The 14719-nt window shown below is 41.0% G+C and overlaps 1 protein-coding gene across 29 annotated transcripts in view; it reads right to left on the reverse strand.

The window, feature by feature from the left end:
• Positions 1-14719, reverse strand: part of DTNA (dystrobrevin alpha) — a 232177-nt gene that overhangs the window by 9313 nt on the left and 208145 nt on the right. For 18 of the 29 annotated variants that reach the window (XM_087753978.1, XM_087753959.1, XM_087753951.1 and 15 more), the window contains 6 exons: positions 13292-13312; positions 9100-9259; positions 6200-6289; positions 5478-5646; positions 4598-4730; positions 1274-1320 (listed from right to left, as the gene is read on the reverse strand). In XM_087753978.1, the coding sequence (XP_087610104.1) occupies positions 1303-1320; positions 4598-4730; positions 5478-5646; positions 6200-6289; positions 9100-9259; positions 13292-13312 (591 nt within the window). In that variant the 3' untranslated portion in view covers positions 1274-1302. The remainder of the gene's footprint in view (positions 1-1273; positions 1321-4597; positions 4731-5477; positions 5647-6199; positions 6290-9099; positions 9260-13291; positions 13313-14719) is intronic. The other 11 variants (XM_087754038.1, XM_087754035.1, XM_087754060.1 and 8 more) reach the window with 4 other exon arrangements.

The following is a 14719-nucleotide window of genomic DNA, read 5'->3' on the forward strand; positions in this document are numbered from 1 at the left end:
ACAGCTTTTAACACTGAAGACTGGCAGCTGCTTTCACAAGGTCCACACTTTAACATCCAAATTCTACTGTCGTCAGAAGTTGCAAACCCCTTGAATCAGGATCATATTTTGCCATCAAAATTGCCATATAAATAAGGAGGTCTGGCATAAAACATGGCATACAAAATCTAGCAACATGAATTCCTGCTAAAGTTGGCACAGGCTAGTTCACTGGTTTTGCTAATCTGAACGTGACCCTGCTCCCAACTGGAGTGCCTACTTGATAGTTGACTTTTGGTTGCCTTTAGTTCTGGCTTTGAGGAAGAGACTCAGTTTGCAGACCAGAGTCAGACCCCTATTTTGATTTCTCCTCCTTTTCTGTCCCTGTTACCCCACGGGGTTCAGTGTCACAGTAGGGTGGACAGCATTGTCTCACTGCCATCTTCACAGCAAGGCATGGCACTCTCCTAGGAAGTCAGAAATGCAGAGACTGCAGCTTCAGATGAGGCAAGAAGGAAATGTGTGGTCTCCCATTTCCTGGGCAAATGTTCAGAATAACAGGCTACTTCATAAAAATAGCCATTGTCTGTGTTCCTGAAGAAAAACACAATTGCTGAACTTGGCATTAGACTCAGCCCTGCAACTGTCAGGTTGGCACATGTAAGGAACATGACCTGAATATGGGCCAGCAGGGAATTTATAGACCTTCTTGCCTTATCTCTGAATTGCCAGACTCTAGCTACTAGCTGAGTACCTTGCGCTTTGAATTGGAGCATTTTAAACTTCCACAACACATCTGAGGACACCTCTATGGTTAAGCAGCTGGTGGATTGCTTTCTTTAATGTTTGCCTAACTCCTGTTTCACACACTAGAGTAGATGTGCTGGTCTCACCAGAGATGATTTATTTCAGTTCTCCTAGGAAGACTAAAGCTTTGTAAGGAATTGAACTCAGGTCTCCTGAAATGTAATCTGATTCCTTATCTTCTGGATAAGGTTTCTCTGTACTGGCTAATATATTTGTCATCATCCCCAGGGATGAAAAGCCCCCGTTCTCACTCTTACAGTCAACACAGGAAGAAGATGTGGTGGCTTAACAGAAATCCTCAGGACTAGGACAATATTTCAAACAGATTATTAGAAATTATTTAGAGACATTCCTAGGCATCCTAACACGGGTTAAAAGAAGAAACGGCATCTTCACATACACTCAGGCAGCACAAGGTACATTGCAACCAAAATACACATTATGAGGATTCACTCCAAACGTTCTTCTAAATTATAATGGTACTTACTTGAGAGGAGAGAGAGAAGGATATTGCACTCAGCTTTGCAAACTGACCTGTAGATAACAAAGGATAGAAAACAAGAAGATGACAAATTAAGCCAGTGAGCAGCCAGGCAGTGTATTATTCTGAAGAAAGCCATGCACAAGCCTAGAAATAAAGGGAGCAATTATGGACCCAGAAAATAAACCCAATGAAAAGTGTCTTACACAACACAACCAGCAAAAGACTGTAACAAGAAAACAACTGGTAGCAGATGTGGGAGGATAAGCACTGTTAGCATTTATACTTGTGCACTAAATGTGCTTTTTTCTGGTACAGATACTTGTTATTTACAACATGCTTCAAAAAAAGAGAGAGAAAGAAGCCTCCTTTGAGGTTCCCTGTCCCATATTTCTTTGTGTATCTTGGGTTTTCTGCTCATACTTTAATACTAATTTAGAGTTTAGCTTGAAAATCTTGCTTGGAGATAAGGTGACACGAAATAACAAGAGTGGGTTTTGACCAACCATCTTCCATGCTACACAACATCTACACATTTTTCTAAATGTGCTGCTTTTACACAAAGTGAGACATTTAATAACATAAAAATGGTTACCATATTGTTACTGAGGTTACCATTCTGTAACCTTAGTAGGAGTTCCTCCTCGCAGATTTTTTCAGCTGACAATTGCATTACGATAGCTACAGCCACCAGCTTTTTTTGGCTATCCAGATGAATGCAGTGTACATGTGAGTACAAAGAGTAAAATAGCCTGTAATAAATTCCAATGGTTGGATGCAAAATGAGAATAGTTGACCTGGCCACTGTTCAACAGGATACCCTAAACAGAAATTTCCCAATTTTCCTTTGTTTTGGCAAGTAGAAGGAAAGTTGTGTCTTTATCTTTAGAGGCTACTCAGTGATACTAGTAGAAAAAGGAATAGAATAGCAAAATATCACAAATTAACTGCAAAGTGCAGAGAATGAGCCAAAGCCAAAGCACATGTCTCAGGATCAATACATAACACTATCCAACCATCTCCTAATCATCCTAGCGGTCCCTACTAACTTAATAGTTATTCTTGCTTGCTTTAAGCACATTCCCTAACTGAAAGGGCATCAGCCATACTGAGACGGACTTATCACACATTGCATGCTTTGGGTCTGTGGTTATCAACTAAAAATAGTTTCTACTTAGAAGTCACTACTGTCAAATCATTGCCTGATAGGAGCTGACAATCTCACAGACAGTAAAGCACATCATCAAATTTCTTTTGGAAAAATGCTATTAAACAGAACTTGTGTAGAATGAGGACTTTCTGCTCCCTCAGCGAATACATTTTTGAAAGAAAAAAGCCTTTTTCTTTTTCTGTTTTTTTTCCCCCCAGTGGAAACAAATTGTGTAAAACAATGGGGAACAAAGTTCACCTGGGTGTAGTCTTGGCTGACCTAAATTCAAAAGGAGTTTTATTCTGGCATCGATAGGGAGAAGATTTCCTCCCCTTCTTCTGGGACTGTTGTTGGAAGACAGTAGAAAAGCTCTGTTTTGACTGAAGCAAGAGTAACACCCCGTTCTATTGAACGACATGTATAACTTCTACTGCACAATGAATGCCCTTATTTTGCAGCGCACATGCATACTCGATTTTGTGCATGTACAAAATCCCGTTGTAACCTGTGAAACTCATGTAGCGCTGTTGCCATATATTGTACTTCCATACTGTAATCAAAGTACAGTCAAATTGGTCTATCCTTCTTTCTGGAGAAAATGGAATTTTTACCTGCAATAATAACATTTATTATTTGATGCCTGACAGCTGTCACCATTGAGGTACTCCTTCTTTATAACTGACAATTACTTTCCATTACATCAGCAGTAGCTGCTCATCCTGTTCAGAATTTTAAAGGCTGTCATTTTCGCCATTTCCTATCTTGGATAAAAAATTGTGACAAAAAACCCCATGTCACCCACTGTTGCCTTAGTAGATAGTCTATAACAATTTTGCTCCTGTTGTCATGTCTTTAAAGACCTTTGCAATGAAATGACTTTTGGCAGGCTACCATGGGCATGTAGCAAACCTAGGTAAATAACAAAAGAATAAAAGACACTTGCATCAACCTCAAAACTACCCGCAATTTTGATGAAAGTCAATGAACGTTTTTACAAGACTAACTTATCCTAGCAGCTTTACAGAAAAGAAGGCCAAAAGAGCAGCCATTCTTCATTAGATCACAAACCTATCAGTCCCAGATTCTTGTCTCCAAAGTGACTAGCAGTGGACACTAGAGAAAAACTACCAGAAAAAAAGGCTAGATTTTGTTAGCTCCCAGCAATCAGCATTTTAAAGAATTCCTGCCCAGAAGGTGCTTTTGAACCTCATTTCCATACACCTGATCTCTCAGTACCTGCTTAATCCTTTTTTTTAGACCATTTATACTTTTGGTCTCTGTTATATTCTGTAGTGGTGAATTCCAAATTTTAATTGATCACCATGTGGGAAAACAGTTATTTTTGCTTGCTTCAGCTCCACTCCCAAATAACTGAACTGGGTGTGCCCTCCTACTGACATTACTACCAACATCATAAGAAGTAATGAATTTTATATTAGGATGATCCAAGTCGGCATAACTTAAAAACTGGTGAAAGTCCATTACACCAGGCAGAAGTGGAGACCACTATGGAGACAGGACAGGATATCTGCAGAATTCCAGCTCCCCCTGGCAAATTTGTTTTACTCGGACTCTTAAACAAATGCCCTTTGAAAAATTCCTCAGGGGGTGTTTAATGACAAATCCCCAGGCTTCTCTATACTAGATGCTTGTTGAATACTTGGTCCTCTGGGATACAATTCATTTCAGATCCTTTCCTCTCCTTCCAGATTCTGACAATGACAATAACACACAGACTACACTTGAGCTTCAGTTCACACTGGAAAAACCATTATGAATGTTTTTTGCTACTGGAGAAAAAAAATAATTTAAATGTTGCAAGAACTCAGCTTGACATCACCAACCAGCCTCTATGGTACAGGGGAATGAGGTCTAAGTGACTTGGTAGGCACCGGAGAACAAGCTCAGAAGCAATTCTGTCCCACCTGATGCCCTGGTAAGCTTAAGGACTACTGTTGTGTGCCACAGGCAGTGTGGTCTTCCTGGATATGCACAAAGGCTAGATGCATGAGTGTCTGCGGAAGAGAACAATAGCAGTTTTTGGAACGTGGCTGCTCTAGTAACTGAGAAGAGATCACACCCCAGGGCCCAGGACAGGTTAAGAAGGGCACTGGGCAGCAATGGCACATTATTTTTCCTCACTTATGGAGATGTATGGGCAGCTGGTGTCCTTCTCCCACCTGGTATGCCTCATCCTGCAGCTTCTGCTTCAGGTACTCCTCCATTTTCAGTTCGTTCTCCAGCTGGCGGACAGAGTCATTCTCATAATTTTCATCATCTGCTCTGACATAGGGGTCTCCATCTTCTGTAACCCTAAAGACAATTATTAATAAATAGTCTCTTGAGATGAATGACATTCAGAGTCAATAAAACTTCCCCTTATTGTAAGCTATGAGGAGAGCAGATACTTTTAGTCCAACCACATGCTCCATTGGTTAATATTTTTCTGGCAGTGGAAAACACTTCTGCTATTTCCCCTCTCCAGCGGTCTGGTATTGATGAAGTAGACCAAAGGGCATATTCTGCTGAAGGCATTTTGGACGTACAGCCCTATAGAAATGAGTAACAAAAGTTCTCAATAACTTGATACAGAGGTTGAACAAAAAATAACTGGAAAGATGCCTATTGGCTTGGATAGGAAGATTCAGGTTCTAAAAATAAATCTGTTTGTTGATCAATTGAGTTGGTCAATAAAAAGCATTCTGTCTTTTCCATTTAAAAAGTTCTCTTCTCCCAGTGGGCTCCAACAGGCCCCTCAGTCTGCATAAGCAGGGAACAGGACTGCAGGGCATACGAGGGAGCACAGCTGTTCCACAGGCTCCATGCTGCCCAACTGTACCAGACTGGATGTGAGACAGCTCACTCCTGAGGGCATCCTAAGTTCTGGCCTTTATTGTTTACAGAGCTCACTACTATCTAACCATGAAGCTGTCCGCATTTGGATTTAGGCATTTTTTTTGGTAATCAAATAGTTGAGAGGGAGAGAAAATATTACGTGCTGCATATCGTTTTCAACAGAAGAAGAATGAGATGAAAAAGGCGAATCAAACAGGTACCCACATGTCACTGCGGATGGAGCCGGTGGCAGCAGCGCTGTGGATGTACCCTGGCTTCCGCGCGTGGATCTGGGCGAGGAAAGCCTTCTCAGACGTTGGGGACGGAACAAGGTCATCAAAATGAGTCCGTCCAAATTCGGAATCCACATTGCTTTCTGTCTCACTGCCCACTTCTGTGAAGCAAAAGGCGACACATGGTTCCATTTAACTTTCACAAGAGTAAGTATACTTGCCTATTTCTCTAAGCCTTTCTCTGCCTTTCCAGCTTAGACTGCCACCTCCTCATAGCAAGTAACAGTACATTATTCTACATATATCTGCAGAGCTAATAGTTTTCTTCTTGTGGTGAGACAGAATAGTGAAGCGTTTGCCTATCTTGGTTATTAGGTAGGGTATTTTAATGAGAATACTATGACTGCATTTTACAACAGGTCTGTATGTTCTATACTGAATGAAATTTCTAAGAGTGAAATCCCTCTCCACGTGGAATCACAAACAAACTTCCCAAAGTTTTCACCGTATCCAGCTGCGCCTCTACGTCCACGGCTTTCAGGACTCCTGTATTCCTGAAGCTGTTATTTAGGGATTTTTTTTCTAAAAGCATAAAAATCTTTGAAGATACATTATACTGCCTTTTTGTTGGTTTGTATTTTCCTATCCCCCATTTTTTCAAATATATGTGAAATGTCAATGTGGTGACTATCCACCCTTGTTAGCCTCACTCACCAGAATTTAGTTCTTTTACCAAAGAAGACATGGTGTTGGTGATTGAATCTGCTGCCACCAGCAAATCATTTCTTAAATTTCGTCTTGCACCTGAAATAAGAGACAGACAAAGCACAGCGTTACTATTCTTCACAAGACATATGTTTTCCTGTCGAAAGCAGGTTTAACCCTGTTGAAAACTGCCGTTGTGATAACTCAGGGTATCAAAGTCCTTACGAGGGACACGTGCAGAAGAGTTCTTTGCTGAATGGCCTCATTTACTTATGCTGTATGCAAGAGCAGAAGCCTATCCTCATGCTTCATTTAATCACAATACCAGATATGTGGAGATTATTCATTGCCATCAAGCTTGCATTTGTGTGGTGACACCAGCAGACCAGGCCTGGAAGATTAAATCCAGGGTGAACTCATTTACAATGCCTGTGGGGGAGGAGGGAAGAAATGAAGTGTTTTCTCTAAGTTCCCACAGCTCTGTTTAATGACACTAATATTGCCAGGTATTTGCCAGATAATTATGGCAAATGTTGAAGAAACATACTTGACCTCATCAAGACTGATAGGGATTTTTCTTCTTAGCTGCCTCTCAGCCTCTCCTGTAGCTCAAGGACTTTCTTGTATATTCCATAATTTACTTTCTCTCTCTTTTTTTTTTTTTCCTAATAAAGGAAGCACTATTGCCTCTCTAAACAGCCCCAGGCTGCTTTTAAACTCTTTCTAATAATGGATCTAGAAGTGTTTCCCTGCTGAACCTGGCAATATTCCCTTACCCATCAATCATGAAAGATTCTTGTGAGCTGCATGAAATACTCCTTCCCTAGGAGCGGGCTGGGGGTAACGCGTGCTTAACTCCCCCAAATCCCAAACATAGCTCCTATTGTAGCTGAATAATCAATATATCCCACAGAATCTCTAATCTTCCAGACTGGATTATTCACAGGAATTGGCAGGATTTGACTGCTGTAGATTCTTTAAAACTGGTTGAATGTGAAACAATTCATTTAAAAAAGTTCCCCAAATCCTAAAGAGTTTTTTAAAATATAACCATTAGCAAACGGTTACTGGAATGTAAATTAAAGTAGTTAATCTCTCTCTTCCTTAAACACACACAAACACTCAGACAGCTACTCCCTCTCTAAAGTCTTCTCAATTTTGTATCTCTGAACTATTGCAAACATTATGAAAGAGGAAAAAAAAAAAAAAAAAGAGAAACCTTGCTTTAACCATGGCTTGTCTGCATGATGTGTATATATAGGCAGATCTCTGTTGGTGCAGCACAGAATGGAGCCGTAAAATCTCAGCCCACCCTCCCGCCCCCAAAGTCATATGTCAAGGTGTGACAGAATGGCTGGCTTCAAGTTCTTTGGGTTTGACCTTCCCATCTAGAGAATATAGTAAATAATGACATAAAGCTAGATATTTATCAAATGCAGCAGTTTTAAAATGTGATCGCTTACCTTTTTATATTGCTTTTTATCTTGAACAGAACACATTTATATACTTAAAAAGCATTTGCCTGAGGCAGCCTTAGTATTATTTATGGATATTTTATTGTGGCCACTACATTACTTCTCTTACTCTTAGCTCTGGAAGAAACTGTCCTATAACAGCACAGGGGTTAGTGGTCCATATTTTTGCCTGTCGTGATTTTTTTCACAGCAGAAAGAAGAAAAATATATCTTGCCTATTTCTTTTGCCACAGAAAACGAGATATCCAGCAACCTGTTATGTTGGGACTAGGAATTATGCCTATGTTCAATACATGAATCGACTAGCACTTTAGTAGAAAGTTCTTGATTGCATTACAGATTCAACCTTGTCTTAAGATGCACGCACAGACACAATTCCCATGAAAATCAAGGGGAAGGGTGCATGACAGGGCTGAACTGGACTCCTGGGAACAAATGCGCTTCCACTGTAGCAGAGGAACTCCAGAGCTCCACTTAATTTGATTTGTACTAGGGAAACGGGGAGAAAAACTATTCAAATAAAAGAATTGCAGTGATGAAAATATTTTAGGACAGAGCAGATTAGAAAAAGAAGAAATATTTCTTCATTTAGATCACATACACTATTTACTTTCTTTAGTATTCAACATAATAATTTAATCTGTGGCCTTAGAAATTCAAAACAGTTTAAAATTTATTGTTACTTGAAAAAAGTGGAAAAAGGAGTGAGAAACACGGTGCAGACTACGGCAGTTTTCTGGAAACACAAAGGAAGGGTTCACCTAGACTTCCAGACTCGGTTCCTGTCTAGTCTAGCTGGACCCAAGCAAAAGGGACAACAGTCACAAGTTGCATCAAGGGATGTTCCAACCAGATACAAGGACAAAAAATTTACACTGTAAGCATGGTCAAACACTGGAACAGAGGCTGTGGAAAATGCGTACCAGGAGCCATCCAGAACTCAACTGGTTAAGGTCCTAGACAGTCTGATCTCACTCTGAAGCCCTCTTTCTTGGAGCAGGAGGACATGGGTGACTTACAAGAGCTGTTTCCACCTGAACTAATTCTATGATTGTATCATCTATTCCTAGCAAAGTCTTTATTTAAAACCAAACACACCGACAACGCCTTGCTGAGGTCAACAGCAACTTTTCTTCTTCTGGTTAACAGAGCACTGATAACTGGTCTGACCATCTTGCATTAAAACTCCCTCTTACCACAAAATCCATTAATTGGCATCATTGTCCAGTTTCTGCTTGCCTGCTCGCTTTGACAACAAAGTCTGATGGCTGAAAAAGTTGATTTTCAATGGTAAAACATAGTTGTTGCAGATTTTGTTCTTTGTTTTGTTGCACGCAACTCAGAAGGTCAAGTTCATTTAGTCGTTAACCACAAGAAACAATGATTCTTCAAAGAGTCTCCGAGTACCTCAGACAAGCTAGTAATAAGACTTACTTTGTGCGAAGGCTTCCTGCACATCTCCTCCCACCCCGGTCAGAGAGTCCTGAGGTGCGTGGGTTGGGGTGGAGCAAGCAGAGGCAGACCTGATGGGCATTGGAATCGGTCGACTGATGGTGTGGCTGGGTGAGGAACGCGGGGAGCCTGCCCCTTGGGTCTGCAAAACAGTCACAAGGGGTTAAACGGGTCCTCGCAAGAGCCCTCGCCTGCTGTCCTTGTCACCCACCCCTCGGCTTAAAGGCATCATGCTGTTTGTAGATGAGTTGGGTAATGTTAATTTTGCTAAAAGAAATATACTGAAGTCAGTTGTTAGCAGACAGCAAGGCTTCCGTGTAGAAAAATATAAAGTAGGAAAATATGAGTCAAGGTCTGACTTCCTTTAAGCATGGGAAAATGTCAGGCAGCTAAATTAAAAAAAAATCCAAGTTAATAAGCACCAAAGTACAGACCTTCTCTCTACCCTCTTCCCTCTCTCACCCACCCAGTTCACATGCATGTTTGATAAAACATAACCCATTCAGGCTGGGAGAAGGGGAAAGATGCTGGCACCAACGTGGCTTTCAGCCTGGGCAAGGGACTGGAACGGCCCCTTTCATCAGAGCGCTGCCGTGAGAGCTGATCACAGCCCTGCCCTCCGCCTCCCTGCAGGAGAAGTTCATGGTACATGCAACCTCTCAGTCACATAAAGTCTGACACTCGCAATAAATAATAGAGCTTTATGCTTTTTATTCAGAGCTAGAGAACTATTTTAAGCCGCTATTAAATCATACGCTATTAAATTGTTCACTCTACAGGATATACTCAGGCACTCCCCAAAACACTGTGGGGATAGGGCAATATAAATTCCTGCCATGGGTTCAGCTGCTGGAAGTGAAAATGTTTTAACACCAGTCATATAAAATGTCATGCTGTTAGCAGTTCACGGTTAGTATCACTTAGCTGAAATTCAAGCAGACTTTACAAAATAGTCATTTTTACAAATGCAGCTGGCTGAGCGATACCAGGAGACACAGTGCCCTTTTCCTTGACTGTTTCAAACCCCCTGGGAACGTGTATTGACGTAAGGAAAAAAAATGCTGGAGCCCACACCAAACTGCAGACGGCTTTTGACTGAAAACCAGTGTTTGGTAGGTGCCAAGGATGGAGGTGGCTTGAGTGCTGTTAAAGGGGAACTGCAACACATGCGCCTGGTTGTTTACAGTGAGAAGTAACCTGAGGGCTGGTGTTTCCCTCACCCTGGCTTCATTTTGAGAATTCAGCAGGATTTCTTAACTCTTCCCATGGCATTTGTTTTGACTCCTGCAGTGGCTGCCACTGCAGCCCTGATACGGTTTGCCAAATATGTTCTAAAAAGGACAATAGCAGCCCATTGCAGGAGGAGTGCAGCATTGCCCTTGAGATTTTTATAAATTCCTGCCCTGGACCATAAATAATGTAACAGAATACTAAGCTATTTGTTCTTTTCTCCTATCACCCCTTTCTAAGAGACATTATCACCAGAGAGACATCAAGGGCAAATTAGGTTTATGAGGAATAAGCACATTACTGATGGGAGAACGGAGAATTTAATACTTATAATTTCTTTAATGATTGGTTTTAGAACATTTAAATGATGGATGAAAGGGAAGATGAATATATAAAGGCCAGATGCTCTCCTGTTTCTGGAATCATCCATACCCGCTCCAGCAGAAACGCAGATCTCTAGTCCCCCAGAGGCAGGGCACAGAGCAACCTGGAGATGCTCCAAGGTCCTTGGAGGTCGCACCCCCAGCAGACCAGGCGGGGGATCTGGGATCTACAGCTATCTCCTGTCATTTGCCAAACAATTTCTGGTTCCCAGCTCCCTCTTTCACTTGCCCTTTCTCCTCAGCTCCCCATTGCCTTTGATCTCGGTTCTGAGGAACACCAACAACAGTGGAAACTTTCAGAGAAGATGAGAAAAAAATGGACAAAATTTGCTTCCTATAGTCAAGTCACATTTAAGGAATAAACTTCAGAATAGGCATTTTATTTACTAAAAATAACAGATGCCTGCCAGTACTTCTTCACTGGAATTTTCCCACAAGAGAAATGTAAAAGCTGCTGCACACCAGTGCTTACTCTTGTGTCTGCTTTGCAGCTATGACTGAGATCCTGTGTTTATGATAAACAGTGCTCTCTTATCTGTAGCTTTCAGTGTTGGAACAAACTGTTTGGGAAGCACAGGGAGACGAAGCATTTGGAGTCCCCTGTCCAGTAAAAAATTCCCCTCTTGTTGGGCAGTATCAGGCAGAACTGATGAACAGCAAGTTGAAATAGGAGGATATTAGGGAATGCCTGATTTCAGAGAGGTGAACACTTTCATTATATTTTACTCATCTAGATCCACCTCAGCCCAAGTTTGTGGGAATGGAGTGCTATTAGGATTGGATTCCTGCTTAATGGTTATCAGGAGAAACGTGGTTTTCACAGGCTAGAGCCAACGGCCTGAAACCTGCTATGATAATCACTAGTGACTTCTTGGTAATCTCGGCAGAGAAATTGAGCACCAAATTGCTCCCAGACCTCGGCGGCGCAACCAGCTGAGGAGTAAGGCATGCTGAAAAGGGAGCTACCACAGCCACCATGGATATGTGGACGGCTTCAGCTTTTATGTTGTCCTTGGCTGCAGCTATCAGTGTTCTCATGCCTTTTAGGAGAACTTCCATGTATTTTATTTAATTCAACATCCCTAGTCAACCTGCTATGGATTGTAAGTTAACCCTTGCTAGACAGGAAAAGATTTCCCACTATCAACTGTCACGCAGGCTTAGGATAAAATGCTTGAAATGAAAACTGGCTTTACAGGAGCTTTAGCCCATTGCTCCCTCTGCCGGAACTGAACTGGGATGACATATGGGGAAAGCCTGTCTCACAGCCTCACCAAACCACGCGGATGCGAAGAACTCATTATCCTTTCTCAAGGAAAGGCAGGAGAGAAATAGAAAGTTCATAAGCATTAGACGAGTTGCCAGGCTGCTCATTCCAACTGAATTCCTCCAGAAACTAATTTAATCTTGTTTCTCTCAACAGATCATGAAATGGCATAGTGTAATGGGGATCATTTCATGGAAACTGTGAGAGTAATTCCTTAGCGTCATCACCTGGTATTCAGCGAGGCTATTACTCTCGGAAGAAAAAATCATATCTCATAATACCCTGAAAATGTGCTTTCACTTACACTGTCCACTGAACATTTTATATGGTAGGGAAACTCTTGTCATGTTGGAAACTTCTCTTTTGTGAATGGAAGATCTTTTAATACTGTTATGCAGAATCAAAAAGACAGCCCTTATACAGAGGCAATGTTTGGTCAGATTTTTTTTTTGTGCAACAGATTGATGCTTTACAAAAATTAGCCTAAATATTAGTTTTATGAAGGTGAGCATTACCTACAAACTCTGCATGCTCTACCATAGACAGAACACATCAGACTTGTGACTGTACTTTTGCTGATGAAAGCAGGAGAAAGCGTATTTTGTTAAAATGAAACATTTTTATTAGACTCATAAACAGACTGAGTGAAAAGTGCCTTTTTTTAGCCTAGTATCTTTCCAAGATCCATTTCAATACTAAAAAGCTCCAAAACAATTAAATCTTCTAAAATTTACCATTAGTAATATAAACACTTGCCCTTTTTGATCTAGGTTGCAGAAGCCATTTGGAAACTACATTATTTTCCTGAAGACTGGTGGGACTGTTAGTATCAGTGCTGACTTTAGAAGATGTGCACACAATGCCTTTACTTTTTCTGGATAAAGTGGGATTTCAAACTCATTGTCCTGGTCTAATTTAAACTCAGTTGTATTTTTCTTAAAGTTCCACAATTCTCATTACATTTGCAAAATGTTACCTATGGTAGAAGTGTTCTTTAATTCTAGGTTGGTTTCACTACATTTGGGTGGTGGTTTCCATATTTTATGTATTCTTATTTAGAGGAGTGAGAAAAAGATCAAGACTCCTTGTAGCCATGACTCATTTGCTAGAGGACTAAGATGTTTAATTGTGAAAACTGCTCCAAGATACATGAAAATAACGTGTGAAAGAATTGCAAAATATTCATTTTAGTCAAAAGAACACACACACATTTCAAGCAAAGGAAGTAAAATAAATCACAGGAACACAATCACATTTAGGAGTTAGTGAGGCCTCCAATAAGAAGGTAACTTACTACCTGTTTCAATTCTTCTTCCTAAAGAAAAAGAGGATCAGCACATGAGATTAGCCAGGATGTAAGTGAAGAACAGAAAACAAAGCCAAATTGGGAGTACAGGGTTAAAGGTACAGTCGAGATAGTTGAAGGTATGTGACCAGGTTATGGTCCCACCTCTGCACACTTTGAAATATCAGAACACTGCAAAGTGTGCGGAAAGCTACTATCATTTTGTACCCCAAATTCTCTTTGTCCAGGCGGTGCAATGACAGCAGGCAGCCCTGACTGTGTTGTAGCACTTCAGAGGCAGAGCAAAAAGTATCCTGTCTACTCCCAGCTCCCAAAAGTCTGCTGGCTACTCAGTGGGCTCTGCTGCTCAGGCGCCACCGATTCCTGCATCGTGGCTGCAGAAGCCTGTGCCTCAGGAGGTGCAAATGACATAAGGGGTCAAACTGATCCTTTGATGCAAATACGTGTTGCTAAATGGATTTCAAGTGAAATTCTGCTTTTATCAGAGCCATATTTCACCAAAGTTGCACTGAATTTCCATGCACTCATTTTATCTGGCATGGCCAACAACAAAACAGACTCTTATGCTATTCAGAGCACTTTCTCCCAATATGAATTTCTGGCATCATCTGTCCTGAGGCACATCAGGTGAAACAGGGCTGGACTCTGCCAATAAAGACACGTTTTCCATCTTACCCTAGTCTGTCTTAAAAATGCATGTGCTTTTTGATATCTCCATTTTTAACTGAGATCTTTCGTTGTGGCACGTTTCATCTGTTTAACAAGGGCTTATTTCTGTATTTTTGAAAATGACCAAGTGTTGTTGGGAAAGCATCTCTAAGATCAGAGAGTTAGATGTGGTCGTCAAATGGCATGTCTGACAGAACTAGCAACTGAATGGGCAAAGTTAAAAGAACTAGCAAAAGCAATTCTGTACTGTCAGCTGGAGTAGGTAATCGTGTACAGTGCTGAGTTGTTTTTCTCACAGTTATTAGTTAACTTATTTTACATATCAGTTTGTTTCTTTTCTTATTTTTTTTGTATTTGATGTCCTCAACAGAAACCTCTAAAAACACCTGAAACTGGACCACAAAATATTTTGGGTTTGGACATTGTTGAATGGCCAATCCAGAGATGGCTAGCCTGAAATCCAGAGATGCGGCCAAATCCTTCTACCAAAGAGCAAAACAGCACTATATTGCATCATGCTGCAGTATTATTTAAAGGATTGTATCAATTCTTCAGTAGTTCAGAGCCTATCTCTAATGTTCCATCCACTTAGCAGTAGGAGACAATGATGATGCAGTGTTACTACAAGAACAACATCCTCTGAGCATCATTTGAAACCCCTGAATTGAAAGACCAAGGCAAAAAATAGAAAGGGAAGGAAACAAAGCCAAATTTTATGGGTGGAAATAGTCAAGTTCTGCAGAATTC

The sequence above is a fragment of the Nipponia nippon genome, unplaced genomic scaffold, assembly GCF_047370975.1.
Source record: "Nipponia nippon isolate SJK-2023a ecotype South Korea unplaced genomic scaffold, ASM4737097v1 scaffold_1, whole genome shotgun sequence".
Classification (NCBI taxonomy): Eukaryota; Metazoa; Chordata; class Aves; order Pelecaniformes; family Threskiornithidae; genus Nipponia; species Nipponia nippon.